The 27,601-nt window shown below is 47.5% G+C and overlaps 1 protein-coding gene across 3 annotated transcripts in view; it reads left to right on the top strand.

The window, feature by feature from the left end:
- Window positions 1–27,077, top strand: part of Ldb3 (LIM domain binding 3) — a 55,973-nt gene extending 28,896 nt beyond the window's left edge. For all 3 annotated transcript variants that reach the window (XM_041662722.1, XM_041662721.1, XM_041662720.1), the window contains 7 exons: window positions 4,374–4,559; window positions 7,391–7,536; window positions 15,549–15,969; window positions 17,495–17,675; window positions 18,130–18,250; window positions 21,668–21,783; window positions 25,113–27,077. In XM_041662722.1, coding sequence (XP_041518656.1) covers window positions 4,374–4,559; window positions 7,391–7,536; window positions 15,549–15,969; window positions 17,495–17,675; window positions 18,130–18,250; window positions 21,668–21,783; window positions 25,113–25,202 — 1,261 coding nt within the window. In that variant the 3' untranslated portion in view covers window positions 25,203–27,077. The remainder of the gene's footprint in view (window positions 1–4,373; window positions 4,560–7,390; window positions 7,537–15,548; window positions 15,970–17,494; window positions 17,676–18,129; window positions 18,251–21,667; window positions 21,784–25,112) is intronic.
- Window positions 27,078–27,601: the final 524 nt, after the last annotated feature.

The following is a 27,601-nucleotide window of genomic DNA, read 5'->3' as shown; positions in this document are numbered from 1 at the left end:
ACCCCAAGTTGTTGGACTCTAAACCTCTTGTCCCCAGTCCTGAGACTGTTAGTGATCTTTTGGAGCTTCTTAGTTAAAACACTAAAATGTTCTTGCTTGCTTCCTAGCATCCTGGTGCCTCTCAGCTTCTCCAGGCTCAAGGTTAGGGGCCCTCAGAGTAAACAGAGGTTCTCTTCAGTTAGCAGCACCCTGTGTCTGTGAGTGAATGCTAACAGACTCAGAAAGGGACTCTGTAACTGTAACCACAATACAGCATTGACATTGTGGACTCCAGACGGAGGGGACCTCTAACTGGAGGATAAGGCTTCCTGGAAGAGGTTAGTGTTCATGGTCTTGAGGGGTGTGGTATGTATAAACAGGGCTGGCTTGGCATCTACTCGGAGGGCACAGAGATGCTGAGGCAAAGAAAGGGACAGGAGATCCCAGTATCATCATTTTGACCAGGACGCATAGTCTGCAAAGGCGGTCATAAAGAGCTGGGATCCAGATACAGAGTTCCAAGCTACGAGATTTGGAACATATTTTGAAGGCAGGGTGGAATGGGCAAAGGTTCAGGGCACTATTCCAAAAGCAGCTGATAGCAAGATTCACAAAGGCCATGGTGTAGCGGAGGCTCTGGCCTCGTTACAAGTGCCATAGCTGAACTCCCCTGTGCTATAGTACCAGGATGAAAGATAGAATGTCGACCAGGGGGATGGCAACATAAAAAAAAAATTATGATCAACACCTGAGTGGCATTCTCTCATCATCCAATGAACGGAAATCGTCGTACTTCAGCGTCTTAGCTAACACAAGCAGCGTTGACATCCTAATCGTGGCAAATCCCCTTCCACACCAGGACCAATTGTAGTATCACCATCACCAACAGCGCCAACCTGAGTCCAGAGACCACAAACCCCCAAACCCTGACACCTCCGCAAGTATCACCCCCCTCTGTTCCAGACACGCCCTAGTCATCAACCACAAAGTCAGCAGAACTCCGGTTCCCACCACCAAGGGCCACCATGGAGACTGAAGGAGCGGGCCCACCTTGATACCTCCAGACAGAGGACAATACGGGCTGGAAGAGGAGCTGCAGCTCACAGTGCTGTCTGGCCATGCTCTCTTAGGCAGCCAAGACCATCTGAGTTTATTTTGTTTGTTTGTTTTTTTTTAACTAGTTGCCTAAACTGAATTATGGGTTTGGGGGTATTGTGTGTGCTTAGCGCAGATATAAGGCCCTGAATTCTAATCCCAACACCAAAACTTGAAAAATGGAAAAAGGAATCTGAATGTATGACAAAGACAAGGAAGCGACTGTGGAATTGTAAGCCAGGCCGGGGTGATCTTACGGGCACTCTCTTTAGGACTAAAGTCAAGGTTATGGAAGTTCTCTGAAATGCTTGCTTGCTGACGCCTGCTTTTTGGAATTTCTGGAGACACGTGGATCTTCATGCAGAAACTGACGTGGAACAAGAACCAAAGATCCTTCAGGATGGACTTTGATGTCTCTTCTCCCCTCTCTAAACCCTGGTGACTGTCTGCAGAGAGCGATCCTAGATAGGATGCTCTCAGCAAGAACTGAGAGTAGCAGATGCATGTGTGCAACCTTTGTCTCAGCCCCGTGGTCAATGGTGCATTTTCCTGGGGTCTACATCCAACTCCAAATTTATTGCCTGGTAGCACAATGGAACAAAGGGGACAGACGGTCCAACCTGGACATTTCCATCACTCTCATTCTGAACAGGGTCTTCAGTTGCCAGTGGTCCACTGGAAATGTCGGATGGTACAGGGAGGGGCACAATGGTCTGGGTCATCCTGAGCCTTCCCATACTTGGCCACCCTGTGAGTAGGCCTCAAAGGTCAGCTCAGCAGTTTCCCTGAGGTAGCCACGTAATCAGTATGACTTTCAGGGACAAGGTGTTTCAGAGGATGAGCAAGTGGCTTCACAGAGGTGTCAAGAACATCACTGTCCAAGGCCCCCCTCTCTGACAACAAAGCTGTGAAAGTCCTGGGCAGTACGTAGATCCTTACCCATTGGAATATGCTCTTCACTATGGGGTAGCCAGCGCACAACTTTGCTGTTTCTCTAGCTCTCATCCTTGTATTCAGTTTTGCACTTTCTTCTTTCTCCCTGGATGGAGATCAATTTAGGAGATGCTTTGGTAAGCACCTTGTGGCTTCCTTGCATTCATATCTGGCACAGACAGAGATAGCTACAATTTGCTACTCGGTGTGTGGTCCATCGACAGCTCAGCATGACAAGGAAGCTTATTTGAAATTAGACCCAACCATACTCAAACTCAACAAACTAGAAACTGGTGTATGATGTTTTCTGCTTGTTTGTTTTGAGACAGGGTCTCATGATATAGCCCAGGTTCTCCTGGAACTCATTGTATGTAACCCAGGCTAGCCTCAGACTCACAAAGCCTCCCAAATGCTAGGATAACTGGTCTACCTAGCTATGTGCTGTTTCATTAGAGAGACAACGTCTCTCAACCCCAGGTTCCTCATCTCCACATGAGACCTATGAAACTAATCTTCAGGGAGTTTGGAAGGATAAAAGAAAGAATGGGCTAAACGGGCACTGTGGAACTTGAAGAGGGAAGTGCTGAGATGTTACTTGGGTCCAGTGAGAATCTGCCTTTCATCAGAAACAGAGTGTACTTGGCTGACCACAAGAAGAGGTTTCTTCCTCTGTGGGATATTGGTTAAGGCTTCAAATCAAATTGACCCTCAGTCATTTTGTTCTCATGGCTAAGTTCCAGAACCTTGAGACGATGGATTCTGTTTCCATTTACTCACTTATTAAATAGGGCTGACTCTACCCCGTCAGGGGGCTTCTGTGAGATATTAAAGGCATAATGGTGGAAACAGTATAGCGTGAGTAAATAAATCACATGGTTCTGGGGAGTTTAGTTTGTCAGCTACTGTGACAAAGAGAGATGTCAATCAAAGATCTGAGAATGAGCTGGGTATGGTGGTACTTTCCTGTGTCCCTAACTAACAGGGAAGCTAAAGCAGGAGAGTCACCTGAATACAGGTGCTAGCGACCAACTACTTTCAAAGGGGCGGAGAGGTAGGAAAGGATAGGGTGTGTATCGCTCTGCTTTCTCATGATTTGTGTAGGAGGGTCGGGGTTGTAGTGAGTGATTTTTGAGGAAGGGGTACACATGCACATGTCTGTGTGTGTCTGGAAGCCAGAGGTCAGTGCCAAGTGTTTTCCTCAACTGCAGTCTACTGTAGTTTGTGAGACAGGGTTTCCCACTGATTAGCTGGCTGGCAAGCCCCAGAGATCCTCTTGTCTTTGTTTTCTTGGTACTAGAATTTTAGGCTGCTGCACCTGGCTTTTTGTGTTCCTTGGATGGATGCTAGGGATCTGAATTCAGATCCTCATGTTTAAGCAGTGAGCATTTTACTGATCAAGACCTCTCCCCAGACCTATGAATGAATTTTTATTTTCTATCCCATTCTCAGGGAGCAGATCTAATCCTGTCGATCCAAACTCTGATCTATCTTCCTACAGAAGTTCTAAGGACAGTCTGGCTTACAGTAAATACCCAAGTATCAGTTGGAGGCATGTGGGCATCTGGTCTACCTGTCCTGGCATGGCCTGGTGCTGGGTATGGCCATCCTTCCTGATCACACTGCTCCACCAGGCAGAGTGGTTGTCTCCCGACTTCCAGTAGAAGAGCCTTCAGCTCTATTTGTTCATGTCACTCTTGAACACGCAGCAGACCTAGACTCCCTGGTGAGCTCAGTAGGGTCTACCAGTGGCCTCCCGATAGGTCCTGCCTCTCCTCCTCAGAATATGTCATGAAAAGGGGCACACGTTTCTCTACCCCTCAACTGTTCTTGACCATATTACCCCTTTCTGGTCTGCTTTCCATGATAACTTCTGACCATCTTCAGTCAGATGGACTGTCAGTGCCCTGGGCTAAAAACTGTTCTTGTGGCTCTACAGCCTATGACTTTCACACTCAAGTATCTTCTTTGGGAGGGAGGGGGCTATAGCTATAGATGTAATTTATGCCCCCAACTGAATGTCCAAGCAGTAAGGAAAAGGAAAACCTGTCTGATAACTCGTGTGCTTTCCACTGCCTTGTAGTTTGCTGAGAAAGAAAAATCAGGAAGTACCAGAAACTGAGGGGTAAACATCCCTCCAAGATTATGTTGCCAGGCCCCTCCCTGAGGTCTGATCATGCCCTCCTGGGATTGGAGAGGAGCTTTTGCTGGGCACCTGAAGGACGTGCCCTCACACACGCCTGGATCCTGCTCCGTATACAGAACAGAGGGCACTTTCCATCCTCCCCCTCCCACCCCACACTACGTAGAGGACCTCGCCAGACCTGAGGCCCACATGACCTGTTGTCTTTTTGATCCCACCTCATCAGCACCCCTATTGAGCATGCTCCAGTGTGCACCAGCCAGGCCACTACCCCGCTGCTGCCTGCTTCTGCCCAGCCGCCTGCTGCTGCCTCTCCCATTGCGGCCTCGCCAGCCCTGGCCACAACTGCTGCTGCCCATGCTGCCACTGCCTCTGCTGCAGGTCCTGCCTCGAGCCCTGTGGAGAGTCCCAGGTAACTGGTTCACAGATGCCAGACCTAAGGTTGGGAAAAGGAGGCAAGAAAGGATGTACCTTTGTGGGCAGCTAAGTTCAAATAGTTAGGTCCCTGATGTTTCCCCAGGAAGCCAAGGCTGATACTACTCGGTGTAGAGCGTGAAGGTGAAGTCAGGATGCATATCTCGGGGTACATGAGCCATGATTATGAGAGGGTTTTGTTGTCGCTCTGCAACCTCCCCCTCCTGGGAACATCCCTAGTGACAGATAAAAGTCACACACACACACACACACACACACACACACTCACACACTCATGTACATATACATGTGAACACAATAACACATAGGAAAGGAACACTGTGCACAGTCTTTGTTCTTAGAACTCAGAAAAGGGAGGTGAAAGTCATCCACCGCTGGAAGAAATCAAGGAGGGCTCCTCGGAGGTGGGACCGTTGATGTAGTCAGGTCAGACAGCTCAGCCACTAACTTGCCGGCCTCCTCATCCTCTCTTCTCTTGATGTGGAAACAGTCTGACGTCGGAGGTCCCTATAGCAATGGGATTTAAACCTTCCCCTCCGTGCAGAGCTTTACCATTTGAAACCCTGAGAAAGTAAGTTAAGCTCTGAACCCGTTTCCTCACCAGCTATGGTCTAAAGGCGTACATGAATATTAAGGTCATTACTGGGGAGATTTGTTTATAAAACACGAAAACAGAGGCCAAAGGAAGGTGGCATGCGGCAGGGAGGAAGAGGGATGCTGGGTGAGTCACTCCAGAGTGGCCAGTTGGTACAGCAGCGGGGTTGGTTGGCCCAGTTATCTTTCCAGGATTCCAGGAATCGCTCAGTTGTTTTCAGCCAGGACCTAGATTTCCCAGTTCCCAAGGAAAACACGCCCCTTCGGGTCAGGGTGTATAGGGTCATGGTGCAGTTTGAAACAGCTTCCCAGCATCCCACGTGGTGCCAAGCCCAGCCTTTCTCCAGCCCAATTCAATCACTGGGGGTGAGCCTGGTCCTGGCTGCCAGAGTGGTCTGTACCATTTTTCTAGGACAGGCTTAAGCAAACTGCCTCCCCTCCCCCTATGCAGACTCTCACTAAGGTCTTACCTCCTTCACTCTGACGAAAGGGGAGAGATGTTCCTGTTGTGGAGAGGGGGGAATGCTTCCAGCTTTCATAGGAAAAGAGAGGTGCTGGGTGCGAAGCCTATGAACCCTGCCTCTCACAGAAGAGCAAACTCCAGCTCCACGTTCCAGGCTTCCGTGTCTGGGCCTGTCCACGCACTGCTGATGGCCTCAGGACAGCCCACAAGGGTGAACTTTTTTCTCTTTATTACCTTATCAAGAGAGCAGAGCAGTATCCCACAGGGCATTGGGCTCCACTAGAAGGGGTCAGAGGGCACACTCTAAACACAGATGCCTCCCTTCCTTGCACGTGGGCTCCAAAGGAGCTGGCGCTAGGGTCGCTCATTGGATGTACACCTTCTCCAGACATCTTCAGCTTCCTTTCCCAGTGCCAGTCCACGATGCTGGCAAAGTATCCCCCAGTGGTAGGAAAGTCTGCCTCTGACCCACTGACCTGTAGCCTCACCCAGTCACACAGAAGCTGGGCACCCTTTGCATACTGTCTTCTTCTCCACTAATGTGCTTACTCCTCTGCCATCAGCACAGGGATCTAGCCACAGCAGGGCAGGGGAAGCCTTAACTATAAATGTGGTGGGAAGGGAAGGGAAGGGAAGGGAAGGGAAGGGAAGGGAAGGCAAGGGAAGGGAAGGGAAGGAAAGGGAAGGGAAGGATGCATAGCTCAGGTCTGGGATGCTGACTCTGAGGTTACTTTACCTTGCTGGGACCGTATGCAGACCTCCTTGGATCCATTCAGGTTATTGACGGCAGCTTTCTGTGCCAAGGCTATCCCTAGCAGAGACCCAGGCAAGAAGGGTCTACAACGTGGCCCAGCAGGTTCAGTGGGCCGATCAAAAAGAGATGGAAGACGTGCAGGATGCCAAAGACTGGGGGTATACTTCTAGGGGTTCATTTCTCCAGCACCCCACCAATGACCCATTTGCTAGGTATGGTCAAGTGTCCCCTTTAGAATATAGAGCATGTAAGGAGAGAAAGATTCTCGTTAGTTCAAAATGAAGAAAAGGGATTCACACACAAGTGAGACCGGGAAACACTGCATCAGGCAAGATTAAATAAGCTGCCGGACTCTGGAACTTCCTGAACCCTTCAGTTCCCCCAAGAGAGAGGCCAAGTTCAGCATTTCCTGAGGGCAAAGACCTGGGACACTTTTGTGCTATCTCCTTGCTGAGCCACACGTGGGAAAGGCTGAGCCAATAGGAGGAAGCGGTGAGAGCTGTCTAAGTAGAGTGTGGTTTTGCTGGGGCACTTGCCTGGGCCTCCTCACATCTTCCCGTGAACACTGTCACAACATTTTGCTCAAAAAAACCATGAGACTAATTGCTTCCACCAGCAGCAACATAAAGAAATAAGATGAAGAGACCAGGTGACCAGGGTGTCGCAGAAAGGGGAGTAGCTGTGACCATCTCCAGCTCCCTCTCTCCTCCCTCTGCCTTGGTCTGTAGTCCTACTGCTGCAGTTCCCTTTGTGGAGAAAGCACTCGCCATGGGTCTGGCTGGTACGTTCCCTTCCTCTTTCCCAAGGTGGCAGCACTAGCCTTAGGGACTAGCTTCCGCCCCTCTAAGACCCTTTGGTTTCTTCATAGACTCTGGAAACATCCCATGGGTGTTTCTGTCATAGTCCTGCCTAGAGATCAGATAACAAACCTGGCATGGCTTTAGGTACCAGAGACCGATGAGCTGTTCCTGTTATAACTCTTCTGTCTTGGTTCCAGGCCACAGGCCTCTGCGTACAACCCTGCAACAGCCACTTCTCCAGCACCCTCTGCCCACACCAGCTACAGTGAGGGTCCAGCTGCCCCTGCACCCAAGCCCCGGGTTGTAACAACCGCCAGCATTCGGCCTTCGGTCTACCAGCCAGGTGAGAGCCAGAGGGAAGTGGGGGCGGGGCTCAAAGGGTCATGCCTCCAGGCCAAGACCCAGAAGCACAGGGAGTTCTTTCCCCACTCCCCTGGTTGTGGGGTAGAATCCTAGGGAGGGTGGTTTGACCTTGGAAGACTTGTGGGTCACACCAGGCAGGGCTGGAGCCCTCTAGCTCTTTGGAAAGGGAAGGTTGTGACTGAATGTTTCCAGACTAAGTTGAGAGAGAAGAGAGCTGGGGGCAGGAGAGCAGGATGGCAGTAATAAAGTTGTTTCTTTAAGTATCTGGGTTGACCTCAAACTGGACAACAAGAAACTGTAACAAAAATGCCCGAGGCTTTGGGCTGGCTTACCGGTGTCACTGTCCTTTGAACAAGCTGCCCAACCAGTCTAGTCTGTGTTTTCCTCAGGTGACACAGGATAGCTGGGGCACACGTGACTTAGCAGTAGAGTCATAGTGGAACCAAGGCAGAACTTGTCGGTTACAGTCCTGCCTCTGTGGCTCCTTCCAGTCAATGCCTAGAGTGTTCCTACAGAACTGAGAGGTAGCCTATGTTTCCTAAGGTCCTAGGCAGAGCCAGCTTTCTTCTTCAGAGACCAAGATAGTTCTCAGGCTGGCGCACGGCCCACTTTCCCGTCAGCCATTGCTCTAAGAAGCCAAACTCTAGCAGGTATTGTTTTCAGACTAGAGGAAGGTCCTTGACATCCAAGCCCTGAGCCTAGTCACCACCTTTCTTCCTCTTGGGTTCTGACCCTGGACTTTAGGAGGGCAGGACTGTGGTGGATTTTCTCTTTTGTATACGCCTGACTTGAGCTTGCCATGTGGAGACAAACAACAAAGGCATAGAATAATAAACAGGGGGTGGAGATGTCAACTTGACGATAGAGTGTGTATCTAGCATGTGTGAGGCCCCTGGGATCCATCCCTTGTATCACACACATGCACGCATGCACACACATGCACACGCGCGCTCACATTGACACGTGCAAGCACACATACTCACACACGCACATACGTGCACACACGCACACATGCATGCGTGCACACACACCGCACACACACGCGTGCACACATGCACACAGGCAAGCAGGCTGATGAGGAGCACATCATAGAGTCACAGAGAAAGGCCATGAGCTTGTCTTCTGTACTCTGGAAGCTATGAACACACAGGAATGAGCCTTAAATATTTTTATAACGATCACTTGATGTTCATTCCATGGGTTAACAAAATAGGATCTTAGGTGGGTATATACCTTCCACTTAAATATTCTACCTTCATAGCTGGGCGGTGGTAGTGCATGCCTTTAACCTCAGCACTCAGGAGGCAGAGGGAAGTGAACCTCTGTGAGTTCAAAGCCAGCCTGGTCTGCAAAGTGAGTTCCAGGACAGCTAGGGCTACACAGAGAAACCCTGTCTTTAACTCCTGCAAAAAAAAAGTAAAACAGTATCCTTCAGCATATAGTTAATGTCACCTTGAATTATAGAAAGCAATAACAATTTTGCACTTGCTGTTATAAGACAAATATTTTTCTCTCTTCAAAATCATTATACACATATAATTTGTTTTGCTTTTGAAACAGGGTCTCTCAATGTAGCCCTGGCTATCCTGGAACTAGCTCTGTAGACCAGGCTGGCCTCAAACTCAGATATCCACCTGCCTCTGCCTCCCAAGTACTGGGTTTAAAGGCATGAGCCACCACCACCCAGCACACATAAAAATTTTAACAGATGTTTTGTGTGTTTGTTTGTTGGCAGGGTGGCTCATATAGCTCAGGCTGGCTGTCCATCCCTCTGCCTGAACCTCCCAAGTACTAGGATTATAAACACGGGCCACCACACCCAGTTTTTAATAGACTTTAAAGAACACTTTTCAGTTCACAGCAAAATTGAACGAAAGGTGTCATTTCCCAAATATCCCTCCCCTTGGCCCCATGTGCTCATCCCACACACACCCTTTTCCACATACCTCATGGTAAACAGACATGTTTAGGAAAGAGATGGGTCGTTTCAATGAAGAAGGAGAACGGACTTGTGTTCTACAAGTATGAGCTGGCCAAGTCGTTTTGGGGTAAAGAACAGCACAAAGTCTAGCCTCCAAAGTATACCCTGTTTGAACGTGAGACCCCAGAAAGTTTTCCCCTGGGGGCCTTGCTTGGGGAAGGGCACACTTGCTGAGTGGGGCAGAGGTGACAGAATCAGTCCCCTTCATTACAAAAAGAATTGAATATGGACAAGACTCATTTTAGCTTGGGAGGAACACCCATCCTGCCTACCTCACCTCTGAGACCTGAACTTTCTCATTTGAGTAGGATGGGGGAGAGGGGAGAAGAGGTCCCTGCAGATGAACCAATGTCTTTAGCTCGATGCCATCTCGGCCATTTCCACCGACCAAAGTGGCATTTTGGAAGGGGATCAATACAAATCTTCTATATAGGAGACAGAAAAACCACCCCCGTGCAGACTGAAAAAGCAGGAAGAAGCTTGCAGAAGGAGGATAGAGTAGGGTTAGGCCTGCACAAGGAAGACCATTCCTGGCAGCACCGCCAGGCACTTCCGGCACCTTCCCTGGCCTGTCCTCCGCAGGCCCGCCAGGGGGCGGTCCGGCTTTCCAGCTGCTTCTCCAGCTCCGGCCTAGGCGGGCCAGACGAGCAGGAGCCCGGGCCTCTGCGTGGTTCCCAGGCGGTGCAGACGTTAACTCATTCCTGCCTGGAGCAGAGGAGAGGCCTGCCTCCACCCTTCCTTCTCCGGGAGGCCGGGATGCCAACGGGCTCCGGGGGTGACCGACAGTCTGCCAGGGGACAGTGCGGATCCGTGCCCCTCTCCGCTTGCTGGGCTTGGGAGACCTGGGCACCACCGAGCACTAGCGGCCTACTCGGGGCCAATCCCCGGCCGCAGCTTCCGGCTTGTGGAGGCCGGGTGGCGTTTCATTGGGATCTTATCTCTGGCGCCGGGGTTGGGCGTCCGCTGCCCAGAACACCTGAGGCCCGGGCCTGCTTGACCAGTGGGCGGAGGACACCGTGAGCCCGGGGATGACCACGTTGGCCCGCGGGTCGGGCGGCGACCCGAGTGCTCGCTCTGAGGACCTAGCCCGGGCTGGAGTGACTCAGATCACCTTGTTTAATTACACAGTCCCGGGGCCGCCGAGTGCGATAGGAGCCTTTTGAACGTGCCAATTAGAGATGAAATATCACCTTCTAATTTGAACCGGCTTAATTCCTTCACGTAGAAATAGCAACAGCCCGGGGGCTCCGAGATGGGGTATCGGGTCTCTTCTGGCATTCGGGAGGTGGAGGGGTGAGGCAGGCAAGAACTGGGGGGACAGGGGACCGAGCTCCCTGTATCTCCCCCCTCCTCTCCCCAGGGATCTGCCGGGCACAGTGCAAAGTCCTCCTCTGGCCCGCCTAGTCCCAGAGGGAAGGAGAAAGCTAAACTGGGTCCGGATTCCAGCCTCCCTCTCGGAGGCCTTGTGTTGGGGTTTGGAAAACGAAGGAGGTTCAGGGAGTTGGAAGGCCTCGGATGGGAGGAAGAGAATGTCTGCCCAGCAGACGGAGTGGTTGGAGGGGAGGCAGTAAGGTGGGCGAAGGCCAGGTTTATTTGGAAGGGGCGTGCTGAAGCCTGTTTTCGCCGAAGCCTGCTTCTGCATTCGGAGTGGTTTAGAGAGATCTGGAGCCGATTGGTGTGCGTTTCTGGTATGAAGCTTGCAAGCTAGCTAGCTAGCCTTGAGCGGCCACTTAAGCTCTCCGAGTTGTCTGTAAAGTTGACTCGCAAGTATTCTGCCTTCTATTACACAAAATTCTGTACATCACTGTGGAAGCCAACAATGCTTGGCAGCCACTGTTTAAAAGAGGGCAACCTCCAAGAGGAACACATTTTTACGTTTTTAAAAAGTAAAAGAAGGCGGGTGAAATTGATTTAAATATCTTTTATTTAGCTCAGCACATACAATTTTCAGGGAATTTTTTTTTGTTAGTTTTGGGGGGTTTTTCGAGACAGTTTTTTTTTTTTTTTAAAGCCCTGACTGTTCTGGTACTCACTCTGTAGACCAGGCTGGCCTAGAACTCAATGATCTACCTGCCTCTGCCTCCCTACTGCTGAGATTAAAGGTGTGCACCACCACACCTGGTGTGTGTGTGTGTGTGTGTGTGTGTGTGTGTGTGTGTTTTGCCTGCATGTGAGTGTGTTGGATACCCTGGAACCGGAGTTGCAGACAGTTGTGATGTGGATGCTATGAATTTAAACCAGGTCCTCCGGAAGAGCAACCAGTGCTCTTAACTGCTGAGCCTTTCTCCAGAGCCATTTCTTGAGCCTCCCCTCTCCTCTTCTCATTGTATATATGTCTGTGTAGGTATATACGCTTGAGTGCAGGTGCCTACACAGGCCTGAAGAGGGCATGAAATCCCCTGAAGCTTGAATTTGAGGTAAAGAACTGTAAGACCTGAGTGAGTGCTGGGAACCCAACGCCAGTCTTCTACAAGAGTAGTAGATGCTCTTAATCTCTGAACCTCTTTCCAGATGTAACTCAGTATATTAAAAGTGTTTTAGAGCTGGACAATGTACTGGTCTTTGGGAAGTTGAGGCAGGAAGGTCACTTGAGTTCAGTCTGGGTAACATAGCGAGATCTGGCTCAAAAAAATAAGCAGATAAAGAGGTGGACCAGTGACCAAGAGCACCAACTGCTCTTCCATAGGACCTACAACCAGCTGTAACTCCAATTCCAGAGGATCTGCACCCTCTGTTGACTTCCCCAGGTATCAAACAAGTGGTACATACACAGGCATGCATCTGCACGCATTCAACAAATAAACAGTTTTAAACATACAATCAACATAAGATGATTATTACTGAGATAATTTATATTCTTTTATTAAGTCTTCAAATTTTTACACTTAATAGTATATCTCAATCTACATTCAATAAGAACATTTTAGGTGACCACATAAGGCCATGGTTTGGACTTCACAGGGTTTTTGCTCCTAGTCTCTTTTAGAGCCAGGTGTGAATCACAAGCTTGTAATAGCACTCATGAGGTTGAGGCACAAGGGTACAAGGATCATTGAACATAGTAAGTTCCAGGATAGCCTGGGCTAAATATAAAAAGTATACAAACGGCTTGGCTGGATGTGATGGTCCATGCCTTTAATCCCAGCACTTGGGAGGCAGAGACAGGTGGATCTCTGAGTTCTAGGCTAGCTTGGTCTATAGAGTAAATTCCAGGACTACTAGGACTACACAGAGAAACCCTGGAACTAACTTTATAGACCAGAGTGGCCTCAAACTCACAGAGATCCACCTACCCTTGCCTCCCTGAGTACTGGGGTTAAAGGCATGCGCCACCACCAGCTTGTAACTTTTAGCAGAGGTTTATATGAGGTTTATGTGGTTAAAATGAGGAAGAAGGAAAAGAAGGGTAGAAAAAATGAAATGCAAAGCAAAGAGAAAGGAAGACATAATTTCCACAGGCGTGCAAAGTGTGCAAAAGAGGGTGATGCTGCTCTGAGGTTTTGTGGGATCGCTCCCTCTCAGTACTCCAACAGTACCCCTCAAGTGACCTTTGTTCCTAGCATTTGGAGACCCTCGGGACACCAGGAAGCAAGGTGAAATTGTTGAAGTAACAAAACCTTGAATTTGGGACTTCAACTTTACGAAGTGCATTTCTGTAGCTTCCCACCACACTGCCTGAGGTAGTAGACAGGACACACACCAATATGACTTCAGAGAATCAGACCCCTCCTCCCCACTGCCACCCTCCAGCATACTTGCTGGGGCTTTGAGATGAGCCTGATAGTACATTCCAACCTGAAGTCCAGATGCTACTGTCCCTACCATTCTCATCCACAATTAGTCTCTCTCTCTCTCTCTCTCTCTCTTCCTCTCTCTCTCTCTCTCTTCACACACACACACACACACAGCTGTATCAGGCACTAAATTAAGCACTATATTTCTTATTTTCCTAATCCTCACAATAATTCCGATACCATTTTCAGATGAAGAAACGGGCCCGGGCTTGGAGAGGTTAATTAACCCAAGGATAGCAGCTAGAAAGTCTTAGAAGTCGAGTGTGAAACCAGGGTGCTTGGGATGGAGCCCAGAGTCTCAAAAATGCTAGGCAAGCGCTAACCACTGAGTCCCAAGCCTCAAACTAGGGTGTTTGACAGGTCTGCTTCCTGGCAGAGCACGGAGTCTCCTCTGGGTGTTAAAAGTGACTTTTACACAATGTTGTACCTCAGTGGAAATTGGATTTGTGTTCTTTGTAGAGGCAGCATGGAGTTTAGGAAGGTTTATAGTCTTGTTCTGCTGCTTGCTCTGAGCTCTCGTGCCCTCGAGTGTAAAAGGGAATAATGAAGAATATGACTCAGTTGACCGACCTGCTATGTGCCTCACCCACATCCTAAGTGGGAGGAAGGTTCCAGCTGGAGAATCTATCTTTGGGAACCAGTATCACTCTAGGGCAGGGCTGTGGAAGGCTTTATACACTGGCTATCACCATAGTCACAGCCCTAGCCAAGGGAAGCACGGGGGCTCTGCACTTCCCAATTCTGAAGTACCAGTCATCTGGGAACCATAGGCACAGAGTTGGAGTCATCCAAGAGGGCTCAGGGCACAAGGTGGAAAAAAGAGACCAGACAGGGCCATGGTTCTGAGACCAGCTATAACCCAGAGAGGGCTGCTTCAATACTATCCATCCCACCCAGGCCTGGCTTAGATGTGGGCAGGGAGGCTACCATGATATACGTTCCCTGCTGGGTAAGATGGTGCTCTGTCCCTAACAGGCAGGGAGTAGAGGTGAGGTTTCTAGAACCATCTTTGCTATAGTCAGAGGACTGGCTGACCGTGGGCTCAGGACATGGTCAGGACACAGCCAGATCTCTTCAGCTGTTTCTGTGGGGATCTCCACAGAAAAATCTCGGGTTGTGAGAGCCCTTGGCAAAGAATGTTAACAACTACAATGCTCTATCTGTGTGATGAACTCAGTTTCTCCACCCCCAGTGAAGGCAAACAGGTTTCAGGGAAATGCAGTGCATTCTTGTCCCTAATGGGAACCTCTAGGGTGTCACGTACACTCTCAGTTTGTACAAGGTGATGTAGGAGAGCAGGGATCAGTCAAGGACCAACTGAACAGCTAGCCCTGGGCTGCATGGTGCTCACACCTCTGCCTAGGCTCACCAAGCGACTAAGTTAGGTGGGGACCTATCAAATCAAGACAGAATTGCCTCCCAGCACAAACTAAGTCAGATTGTGTTTTCAAGACAGCAATAGTAGCTAAACTTGAAACATGAACCTGAGAACACAGCTTCCTGGGCATCTGTTCTGTCTTGAGGACTAGAAAAATTGCAAGTAAAGCAAATACAATCTGATGGGATGTCTGGGAGTCAGACCACCATCCTGGTGAAGTCATCCTGAGAGCATCCTCCACTTTAGGCTGTGTTCACCTTCTCTTATCCACTTCCTGATCCAGACACTCCCTGTTTGGTTGGTTGGTTTTTGTTTTTTGAGACAGTGTTTCTCTGTGTAACAATCTTAGCTGTCCTGGAACTAGCTCTTATAGACCAGACTGGCCTCGAACTCACAGAGACCCACCTGTCTCTGCTGGGATAATGGCATGCGCCACCACCACCCAGTGCTCCCCATTTTTTATAGGAGCAAGGCAGCCAAGGCTTGGCAGAACCCCACCCTGAACAGTCACAGTATTTATAGCTACATCCCTTCTGGGGTCTGGGCAAGCTCCCCAGGGCTCTGCTGCCACCCTTGGTTATCTGGGCTCTTGCTGAGAATTAAAATCTGATTCACTAAGAAGTAGCTTAGTGGTACTGCATTTGCTTAGTGTACTTAAGTCCCTGGTTGCCTTCCACAACACACACACACACACACACACACACACACACCTCTTCCTTTAAAAATTGGAGTTATACTGTCCCAATGTTAAGCTTGTCTTTTATGGTTCTCTGACTGGGGTGACAGAGGAGGGAGAATGAGTTCCTAACACATATTCTTTGTGTGTTTTTGGCTTGCAGTGCCTGCATCTACCTACAGCCCATCCCCAGGAGCCAATTACAGTTCAGCTCCCTATACCCCCTCACCTGCTCCCGCTTATACCCCCTCACCTGCTCCCACCTATTCCCCTTCCCCTGCACCAGCTTATACCCCTTCCCCTGCCCCAAACTATAGCCCTGCTCCCTCAGCAGCCTACAGCGGGGGCCCTGCAGAGTCTGCCAGCCGCCCACCCTGGGTGACTGACGACAGCTTCTCTCAGAAGTTTGCTCCTGGAAAGAGCACCACTTCTGTCAGCAAGCAGACCCTGCCCCGGGGGGCTCCAGGCTACAACCCAACAGGTCCACAGGTGACCCCTCTTGCCAGGGGCCTGTTCCAGAGAGCTGAACGCTTCCCAGCAAGCAGCCGGACTCCCCTCTGTGGGCACTGCAACAATGTAATCAGGTACAGGCAGGGGTGGACAGACGGGAGGGGTGACAGACAGGAGGGCAGATATAGGTGAAAGATCAGCCTCATGGGGAAGCCTCAGGTCTCTCTGGCTCACCTCTATGAGCTTTAGCTTCCATACCTGTGTGACACCCACATCCCTGGGGAATTGGGAAGATTCCATGAGGTAAGTGGTGAAGCTCCCAGCGTGGTGCTTGGTGCCAGGAGCTCTCCCTTGGGCTAAGGCTGGGTTCTGGGAATCTCCAGACTTATTGTCAGGTTTATTGAGCACATTGCAAGTTGGATGACAGTGCTGGTTTTAACCCAGCTTTCCTATAGGGTTGCTTCTGGATCTTTCCACAAACAGGTCCATACCTCTTAGGGCTCTGATAGACACTTCACTGAAATTAAAGCAAGTAATTTCCCTTAAAAGTCATGAGTTCGAGAACAGCCTGGTCTACAGAGTGAGTTCCAGGATAGTCAGAGATACACAGATAAACCCTGTTTCGGAAAAACAAAACAAGGAAACAAAAATTTATTAAAAAGAGAAAAAAGAAGTCAGGGGTCTCCGACCATGCTTGTTAAATACAGTACGTCTGTGTATATGTGTGGTATATGCCTCCATATGTGAAAAACATACCCTTTAAAAAAAACAAAAGCAGAGGCCAGGCATGGTGGTGGCACACACCTTTGGTCCCCAGCACTAGGGAGGCATAAGCAGGCATATCTCTGTAAGCTCAAAGCCAGGCTCTTCTAAAAGCTAGTTCCAGGCCAGCCAGGGCTAGAAAGTGAGATCCTGTTCCCAAAACAAAAACAAAATGAACATAGAAGAACTAGAAAACACGAAACTGAAAAAGTTAGAACCTGAGATTTTCTGCTAGTTCCAGTGTTCTGAATACTAATCTGAACCAGAGCCATCAGGTTTATCATCTACTGCTTCCTGTGACCTTGAACGAGTTCCTTGACTTTCCCCAACACAATTTTCTATACTGATAATCCGGCCTTCCTTCTTCATAAAACTGTTATGAGGGTTAGCTATATTAACAAATGTAAGATCATTCTTGAAGATACTCTAGCACACAGTAGTTTAATAAAGGTTAGCCACCATTGCCATTGCTCTCAGAATAACCTTTGATGACCTGAACCCGGTGGTGTGTTTACTCGGTCCTCAGTGGGAGACATTTGAATTGCTTCCAGGTTCTCTTTGTTAGGTGTTGGATTGTGTGTTCCATTATGACAGGGTCTCTCTGTGTAGTCCTGTCTAGCCTGGAGCTTACTATGTAGACCAGACTGGCCCTGAACTCTGCCTGCCATGTGCTGGTATGCACCCCCGTGTCCCATCTTCTGGTTCTGTTTATTGTGTTACTGACATGACAATAGATGTCTTTCTGCATGGAACTTTCTCAGAATTATGTGGTATTTCGTTAGAACAATCCTTAAAGCAAGCATTACTAAGTAAATGTATGAATAGTGTTGGGGTTCTTAAAATATCTGGCTCTAATTTCCGGGGCTCATTTTAAAATACTGCTGTCTGCCATGCCAGGGGCCCTTTTCTGGTAGCCATGGGCCGCTCTTGGCACCCAGAAGAGTTCAACTGTGCCTACTGCAAGAACTCCCTAGCAGATGTGTGCTTCGTGGAGGAGCAGAACAACGTTTACTGTGAACGGTGCTACGAGCAGTTTTTTGCCCCACTGTGTGCCAAGTGCAACACCAAGATCATGGGGGTAAGTGGGCCCTTGTCTTTTCTTCAACTGGGCTGGCTTCCTCCCTTCCCCTAAGATTTTCGGGTCCCGCTAGAAACACTCTCAACAAGCTGATGATAACAGAGAACGCAACTCCATTTTCATCGCAGAATGGAATCGGTTTGCCACTAACTCCTAAACCAGGGAACTAATTAAGTTGGGCCAGCAATGCTATACACATGTGCCACCAGGTTCAAATGGTGCCGGGGCACCTCAAAGCAGGTTCCCGCTTCGCAGCCTGGCCTGTCATCTGCCTGTGGCCCCGACTCTCAGTACCCTTTTGGCAAAGTGGCCCTAATAAGCCGGACCTCCCTTCTCCACCCTCCCCTGCCTTCCCGGCACCTGCTTTTTGAGCCCCCCGTTGCTCCGTTCCCTAGGCGACTTGGACAGCAGCCCTGGGAAATGTTCTGTCCTGAACCGAGATTTTCCCCTCCAGGAAGTGATGCGCGCTCTGAGGCAGACATGGCACACTACCTGCTTCGTCTGCGCAGCCTGCAAGAAACCTTTTGGAAACAGCCTCTTCCACATGGAGGATGGAGAGCCGTACTGTGAGAAAGGTAGGCACGGGAGATACGATGTAGAGAGGATCAGCATGAAACCATGCTGGAAGACGCTGTGCCATTTCCCACCTGGGTTGACAGGCGGGCATAGGAAGCTAAGTCCTGCCTCTGTCAAGGGGAAGAGGGGTCTTGTGCATTTTGCTTCATGTGTGGTACTGGGGATCAAACTCAGGGTCTCACACAAGGTCCTGATTTTGTTTTTAATGGCTGAATGAAGCTATTATAATGAGCTATTTATACTTTATACTCCTTCCCCTGCTCATTTGGTTTCAGCTTTTGGAGAAAAGGAGTTGGAGTTACAATGTATTTTATACACCAGCCTCTGCTCCCCTTCCTTGTTTCTAATATCTGAATCCCACATTGCTTCCCTAAACCTTGAGAGACCTTTCAGGCTATGTTGACTTGGAAACCCAGGTAGTCTGAAGAGGGGCCTTGGCTCTAGTCGTTTTAGTTTCTGTTCCTGACTCCACCCTGGGACAGCTTTGCAACCCTGAGGAAAGCTGGTCAACTTCTCTGAGAGACTGTAACAGCTGCCCTGTGGAGTTGCTGTGGGGACGGAAGCAGGGAGGGGCCGAGGTGTGGAATGCCGAACTCCCTTCCCTCCCTGCCTGCGGTGTTTTTCAGGCTTCCTCCAATCTCTCTGCACCTTGCAGTGTAATATGTTATTGTAACATGTGAGGAACTGTGGTGACTTCCGGAGTCACAGGCATCCCGGCTAGCTGGCCTTTCCGTCCCGTCCTTCCTTCGAAGGCTGCTCCTTCTGGAAGAGTCCAGACAGATAAGGGGCTGAGACAGCAGCACCAGAAAATTGGATGAGGAAAAACAAGGAGGCCAATTATAGAGATAACCTCATTTTGTAGAATAAATGAGGAAAATGCCAATATTCAAAAAAATAGTATTACTCGTATCTGTACTATCAATTTTTAAAGCTTCCAGGCCACACAAAATCAACTTTGAAATAGAAAAATCAATCAGTAAGCATGACTCAAACTTCCAGAAGTGAATTCAAACTGTTTGAAGAACAAATTTGTGACTGTGCAGTGGTGACGCACACCTTTAGTCCCAGCACTCGGGAGGCAGAGGCAGGCAGATATCTGTGAGTTCAAGGCCAGCCTGGTCTACAAGAGCTAGTTCCAGGACAACCAGGACTACTACACAGAGAAACCCTGACTCAAAAAAAAAAAAAAAAAAAAAGCAAACAAAAAAAGAAAAGAGAGAAAATTTGTGAAAAAAAAACAAGAGAAGGAATTACTACTTAATAAGGCTAGTTGAACCATTTTTTGCTTTTTGGTTTTTTTTTTCTGTTCATCTTTTAACCATAAAACATGCTATATATTGACTGTGTAGTCTATATCCGTTTCTGTGAGATCTCTATGCTCAAAAACCTTAACCAAGGGCCAGCAAAATGGCTCAGTGGGAAAAGGTGCTTACTAGGAAAGCTTGGCTGCCTGAATTTTATTCCTGTAATCCACATAAAGTAGGAGAGAACCAACCTCACAGAGTTGTCTTCCGACCTGCACACGTACTCCATGGCACAAATCATGCACACTAATAATAGTAATAATGAATTTTTAAAAATCTTGGGCTGGAGAGATGGCTCAGTGATTAAGAGCACTGGCTGCTCTTCCAGAGGTCCTGAGTTCAATTTCCAGCACTCATATGGTTGTTCACAGCTGTGTTTGGGATTCAATGCCCTCTCCTGGTGTATAGATGTACATACAAACAAAACATCATTATACATAAAATAAATAAATATTACAAGGAATTTTAAGCAAAGCCATTAACGTGATGGACATTCAAGGATGATAGACGGAAATATGAATGATAAACAGGTCCTCTTCCTCCTTTAACCATTTATGAAGTCTTCTAAAATAAGAACCAACAGTTAATGTTTATGCCAAATACTTCATACATTTCTTAATCTGGCCAATAGTAATAATCCCATGAGTTTGGTGCTATAGTTTTATAGTTGGGAAGGCTACAGTCCTGAGAAGCTGTCCCAGGTTTAACGAATTCCTTAATAGAACTGGACTTTGAACTAGCTTTTTCTTTTTTCATACTTCATGTTTATAACCCTGATGGCATACTTCCTCTCAGTGTGTGGTCTAAGACAATGAATAGACATACCATCCAGGAGATGAACAGAACCCAGGAAGAGGCTAACCGTGGTGGAGCTGTGGAGAGACAAATACATTTGGGGAGCCGGGGAATGCAGGGAGAAATGAAGTTTTTAAAGGGATTTGAACTCTTCTAGAAAAATCTAAAAAATGTCTACAGTAGTATGGTAGAATTGCTATGCTCTGAGAAAGGAGCATAAGACTTTATGAGGCCTCAAGTGTCAGACTCTGGTCGTTATTTCTTTGAGTCTCAATTTCTTCATCCACAAAATAAGACCAAAAATTTAAAAAAGTCTGTCTCTGAGAGACATTGTGAAGATCAGATTCATTCATTCATTTACTGATTTATTTGTTATTCGGTAAATTCATTGATGTGCTGGTTTATGGCTCTGTTGAATACTGACCATTGACTAGGTGTTGTGTCGGAAGTACAAAGAAAAGTAAGGCATGATTCTTGATGTTAAGGTTCTTGTAAGGAATGCCATCTGTCTTCGTCCATCTTGTTTAGTGTAATCAAATGTCTGAGGCAGGGGGATTTACAGCAAACAGAAAGGCATTTGCCTTCCGCTTCTGAAGGCTGGGAAGTCCATCATCAAGGGCCACACCTACTAAGGGCCTTTTTATGTCATCCAATGTGGAAGGTAGAGGGGCCAAAAGGAGAGGAAAAAACCAGGCGATGGGAGAGAGAAACAAAAAAAAAAACAAGAGACGGAAGAAAAGAGCACATTACTGCTCAGAGTGTCCACGTTGTTCCTACCACTCACGTGGTTGCTTGAAAAGCATGTAACTCCAGCTCAATAGAATCCAACAATGTTTTTTGAACTCTGTAGACACCTGGACTCCTGTATACACACAAAACTAAAAATAAAATAAAATCTGGAAGAAAAAAAAAGACCCTCATTCTTCCAAAATAAGCCCAGTGGCTGAGCAATGAGGAATATTGATTTTTATTTTTATTTATTTATTTTTGGAATATTGATTTTTAATTTCCTTTTGGGGATTGAGCTGTTTGGGCTATCAGAGGAGCGAGAGAGAGAGAAAAGAAGCAATCACTCCCAAGGAAGTTCATGACAATTCCAGACAAGACCAGCACGAGGTGGTTATTAAATCCAAGTCTGAGCCAATGCAACATTGGCACAAATTACCAAAAGAGTGAAAAATAAAATCAATCATATAAGGAGTATTATGTGAGATGTCAAAGCCCACTCCCCCAGCTCACTGACGTGGGGCTGTCCTGGTCTGGGGTCCATGTTGCCAACTGTTCTTCGGGCCTGCCTCACTTTAACGTTTATTTCAGACTACATCAATCTGTTCAGCACCAAGTGCCATGGATGTGACTTTCCTGTGGAAGCTGGCGACAAGTTTATCGAAGCCCTGGGGCACACCTGGCATGACACCTGCTTCATCTGTGCGGTACGTTTCTAGCCTGCAGCGGGTAGAAGGGACAAAGTACAGTCTGGTTGGCCAACCCCTTGACATGCAAAGATACAGCTGTGACATTCTGGTACCATAATGGTACTTAAAGGTTGCCAGTGCCCTGTCTTGATATGTCACAGTTAGAGAAAGCTGTGTTACAGACTGGAGAAATGGCTCAGTGGTTGAAAGCACTGACTGCTCTTCCAGAGGTCTTAAATTCAAGTCCCCAAAACCACATGGTATCTGACATCTATAATGGGATCTGATGTCTTCTTCTGTCATGCAGGTGTACATACAGATAGAGCACTTATAGGTAAAATACACAAATAGATAAATGTTTAAGGAATCTGCATTACCTTGGATTATTTACAGAGCAGTAGCAGCAAAGTACCCTAGGATTTGGAGAACCAGTTTGTTGTCTTACCAGCATAAGTGAGGGCAGCAAACGATGGCCTAAAGAAGCAGTGGCTTCCCCAGGTTCTGTGCTACCTTGGTTATGAAGCGGTATGAAGGCTTTACCATGAACCCCAGTCCTCAGCTTATTGACTACGTCTCTGAAAGGCTGAGATAAGGTTTCTCTTGGTCGGACCTTTAGAAAGCAGGATGAGTATCACTTTCCTTTCCTAAGTGGTCCTGTTCTTGATAGACAGCGGCCAGCAGATAAGCCTGAGATTAACGATTAACTGTGTGCAGTGAGCTGAATCAGCAGGGCATCTGTCTAAGAGACTGGCCTTCCCTGTACAGGGCTTTCAGCTGAGATGAGATTGTGAAACTGTGCTGCCTCTACTCGGACTTGAGTTGGAAACAGGAAATGCTCATCCCTAATAAATCTCTATATTGTCAGTCTAACTGTCTGAACTTTATTTAGGAAAATGGATAAACTATTGGTATTTTAAGAACCAGAGTTTCTCAAGGTGAATTTGGAGTATGTATGATATAACTGTGCTGTTTAGGGGCTGGGGATATAGTTCAGTTGGTAGAGTGAAGCCCTGGGTTCAATCTCAAGCTTCATATAAACCAACTATGGTAGCATACACATATAATCTCAGCACTTGGGAGATGGAGGCAGGAGGACCAGAAGTTCAAAGTTAACCTTGTAACACAGTGAAGTTAAGGCCAACTTTGGATATAGGAAGCCCTGTCTATAGATAGATAGATAGATAGATAGATAGATAGATAGATAGATATTTGTGCTGTTTAAGCCTGAATAATCTTTTATGAATTTAGGATGGAGAACAATAGTCATCAAGTTTACTGCCATATATTTTGAATTCTGTACTTTACTCCTTTGCCTCCACTATTTATGGGGTACATTATGTTCAATGTGTATTAGTTTCCTAGGGTATAATACCAGACACTGCAGAAATATATCCTCTCAGTTGGGCGTTGGTGGCGCACGCCTTGAATCTCAGTACTCAGGAGGCAGAAGCAGGCTGAGTTCGAGGCCAGCCTGATTTACAAGAGCTAGTGCCAGGACAGGCTCCAAAGCTACACAGAGAAACCCTGTCTCAAAAAAACAAAAAACAAACAAAAAAAAAAAGGAAATATATCCTCTCATAGTTCAGCAGGACAGAAATCAAAACTCAAAGTACTAACAGACAGCCACACTCTCTCCTACCTCTGATTGCTACCCATCTTTTCATTCCCTGGCTAGTTACAAAATTCTAGTCTTTGTTTCTGTTGTTACGGTGGCGCGCGCTCTCTCTCTCTCTGTCTCTGTCTTTCTCTCTGTCTCTCTCTCTCTCTCTCTTGTACAGAAAATCTAGGATTGGGTGGGTCATGTTCTCTGATGGAGGGGCTCCAGCAGCATCTTGGACACTGAGTTTATTTTATACATCTGAAACAGGGAGGCCAGGTTATCACATACAGATAAACAAGGAGGCAGGTTTAGCTAAGGGGAACAGCCTCAGGCTATAGCATCCAGGAGAAGGAAGCTGTTGTCCACACTTCCTACATATGGTCAACATCTTAGTTAGGGTTTTTAGTGCTGTGAAGAGACACCATGACCACCGCCATTCTCATAAAGGAAAACATTTAATTGGAGTGGCAGCAGTTCAGTCTGTAATTGTCTCCTTGTGGGGGGAAGTATGGCAGCACACAGGCAGACAAGATGCTGAAGAGGTAGCTGAGAGCTTTTCATCTGGATCAGCAGGCACCAGGAAAAGAGAAGGAGCCTCTGAGCCTGGCTTGAGCATCTAAAACCTCAACCCCCAACCCCCCCCATCCCCACTCCCACCCTCGCCCCCCCCCCCACTTCCTCCAACAAGGCTACACCTACTCCATCAAGGCCACACCTCCTAATGAGGTCACTCCCTATGGGCCTACAGGGCCATTTTCATTTAAACCACCACAGCCAACATCTGCAGACAGACCAGGGGAACGCTTTGTCATTTCCCTGAGCCTGTTCAGGAGAAGTCTTTGCTATTCCTATTGGTCTGAGCCATTGGAGCCCTTTACTCGTCTCTGCTCATATCAGCAATATACATTGACTCAGGACTTCATCGGCTCCCCTCAGGATAACATGAATTAGACCTTTTTTGTTTGTTTTATCACATATAATTTCTATTCCACTAGATTTAATGAATTTGAGTTCATGGTTTTCAGAAGTCTTTATCTTATTTGGGTATTTATTTATGTTTAAAGACAGAGTTCCGAGCAGCTAAAATGCCCTTGAACTTTGGACCCTTCTCTACCACATCCTTAGCATTAGGATTTTAGGCAAGCTCATTAAGCCTGGCTCGTGTGGTTCTGGGGATCAAAGCCAGGGCTTCATGCATGATGGTCAAGCAACTGGCTCCTTCCTCAACCCCCTGGAAGTCTTCATGTTATATGGATCAACCTACATATTCTATTCAGTCATTAAGGCTTTGTAGCAGGGTGGAGAAAAACAGGCTGTTTGTTCTCCTAGTTAGGTGCAACAGTGCATTTTTCTGAAAGGGTGATTTTTTTAAAATTTTTATTTATTTATATTTTATGTATGAGTACTATGCAGGTACACCAGCACGCCAGAAGAGATCATCAGATCCTATTACAGATGGTTGTGAGCCACCATGTGGATGCTGGGAATTGAACTCAGGACCTTCAGAAGAACAGCTAGTGTCTATAACCAATAAGCCATCTCTCCAGTCCCTAAAAGGGTGACCTTTTCCCCCATAGGATCTCCCTATATAGCCCAATTTAGTTCTTGAACTCAGAACCCTTCTGCATCAGCCTCCCAAGAGCTGGGATTAGGAGCATGTCTGCCATGTTATGCTAGTCTGAAATCTTTTGCTCACATCTTCTCTGCTTCAAGATCCCATCTCACACGGCTCTGTCTTCCTTCCCAGGTCTGCCATGTGAATCTGGAGGGGCAGCCATTCTACTCCAAGAAAGACAAACCACTGTGCAAGAAGCATGCGCATGCTGTCAATGTGTAGGGGCCCAGAGTGGCTGCTGCGGGCCGGGCCCTGGCTGCTCCTGCTGCCGACAATGAAGGAGTCAAAGATCTTTCTTCTGGGGGGAAAGGGGAACGAGAGGAATGATTGAGCCTTTTGAAGTCTAATTTTAGTCTTTTCTGGTACACACAGATTGTGTATTTACGTAGTTCAGACCAGAAGCCAAAAGAAGATTCTAAAACCAGGTAGTAACTAATCCTCAGCTGGAACCGCACTTCAGCCTTTTGGGAAAGGATTCCAAGGAATCAAAACTGAAAAACAAAAAAAAGCAATGTTCAAAAATGATACACCTCCCCAGCCATCGCTGTCATCAGTGCAGGGAAGAGCTCAGGGCAGTTACGGAGAATCCAAAACACGCCGCGGAGTTCTGCAGGGCTCCTTGGCAAACACAAGGATGTGCCAAACAGTATTTGCTGTGGGGTTATTTTTAGAGCCGGCACTGAGCGCTCCTTAGCTGAGACCCATTGGGCCTTCCTCACCAAAAAAGGAAGAGTCGTTCCTTCAGCACCACAGAGCTTCCTCTGCGCATCAGACTTCAGATGTCGAAGAAACTGAAACACGTACGGGAAGCCCAGAAACCTGAAGCGATATTGGGCCACCACTGGGAAAATGAAGAGGTTCCGGAAAGGTCTTTGGCTCATGCCACAGGCAAGCGAGAAAAGATGGACTCTCTTTGCATCCCCCTCCCCCCCTTCAGTCTGAAACATCTAACGTCCCTGTGAAGCTTTGCTCCTTCTGAATTGTCATGGGGAAGTGAACGTGGGTTTTCCAGTTTTGCTTTACAGTGTGTCAGAAGAGGTTTGCAAAGGACTCTGGGTAGGGTTTAGCCTCTGTTTGGCTTGAAGAGGGTCCTGAGCATGAATGTCCCATGCATGTATTTCATCCCCACCCATGACTGCTCATGTTGTGAGTGGGGGTAAAATACATCTTCCACAGCTCTATCCTCAAACAAGCTTAGCGGAAAGAAAAGAGAGATGGCGCCAAACACAGGGTGGCAGAGCATGCTCTCATGGCCAGCTGTGCTCCGGAAGAGTAGCTTGCTTTCTGCCTACCTCAGCATGGGCTGCGGGATGCCCACCTTCAGGGCTGCACCGTGCTCTTCAAATACAGCACACCAATTGCATAATCGCGCTGACTGCTGCAAGGAGGGGAAAAGATACACTTGCCTTTTGGGCCGGTATTTTGGAAATAGCATTGAACTAGACCTGGCCTTCAGAGTCCTTTACAGATACGTAGGGCTAGATAGAAGTAGAGAAAGTGGCTCCTTTCTGGGTTGGAGATGGTACAGTCACTTTTCTTTCTAGGAAGTGCTGTTAGGAAGGAGGTTCATTGGAAACGACATTGACGCAGGCTGTGTGTGTACGTGTGTTCCTCACTGGAGCACAGTGTTCCGGCACTCTACAGGCTCACTGCCCCACTCTCTTTACTCCTGTTTGGGATTTTTCTCTTTGCACATTTGAAATGCTTTATGAGACTGCATTCAAACTCTTCTTTCTTTTGAGGACTAAGGCTTTTAGGAGACTGGCCTAGATAGCCCATGGTTTTTCTAAGTCTGGAATCACCAGTCCCCTCCGGGCAGCATGGAGGACGGTTAGAACTGGGCTCCTACCAAGTGGCTCTTCTTTACTTTTGACTCAAAGCCTCAGGCTGGGTAAATTCGGCTGGGACAGCCTGGAGATTTGTTCAGAGATACAGAACAGTACCTTGTGCACAGTCTGATATGTTTGGAAAGTACAACTACACAGGGACAAGGAGCTTGCTGACCAAACAGAAAGGTTCTAAAGCAGCTGATTTTTTTTTTTTTTGAAAAAGTATCTTAGTATCTTAGTTTTTTTTTTTTTTTTTTTTTTTTGAGACAGGGTTTCTCTGTATAACAGTTCTAGCTGTCCTGGAATTAGCTTTTGTAGACCAGGCTGGCCCCAAATTCACAGAGATCCCCCTGCCTCTGCCTCCAAGTGCTGGGATTAAAGGTGTGCACCACTACTGCCCAGCTCAAAAAAAGTATCTATTAAATGGTCTGAAACTAGTCTTGAGGAAGGGAAATAAAAATTCCTAACATTGTGTTTTCCAAATCTCTTTTTAAAGATTTTTTTTATACATGTGCACAGACACTGTTCTTCTGTAATTTATCATTTTCTGTAGGATCTTTAAGAAGAAAAGTAAAATACCCCAAAGGAAAGCATCACTATCATTCTATATTAAATAGTTGTTTTAAAAATATTTAATAGTTCATGTATATTTTTGAAGGACTCTTATTTTTCAAAACCAAAACATTTTAGGGGTTAGATGTAATCGGAATTTTCCTAGTACTCGGGATGCTCTAGCTTCGCTTCCCAACACTGCCAAAAACCAATTTAAAGGTGGTGGGCAAGGAGCTAGCT

The sequence above is a fragment of the Microtus oregoni genome, unplaced genomic scaffold (genome assembly GCF_018167655.1).
Source record: "Microtus oregoni isolate MIOR12 unplaced genomic scaffold, Mior012 000013F_ref0000133, whole genome shotgun sequence".
NCBI lineage: Eukaryota > Metazoa > Chordata > Mammalia > Rodentia > Cricetidae > Microtus > Microtus oregoni.
Note: the sequence above shows the minus strand (reverse complement) of the source record. Positions and strands in the feature narration are given on the sequence as shown.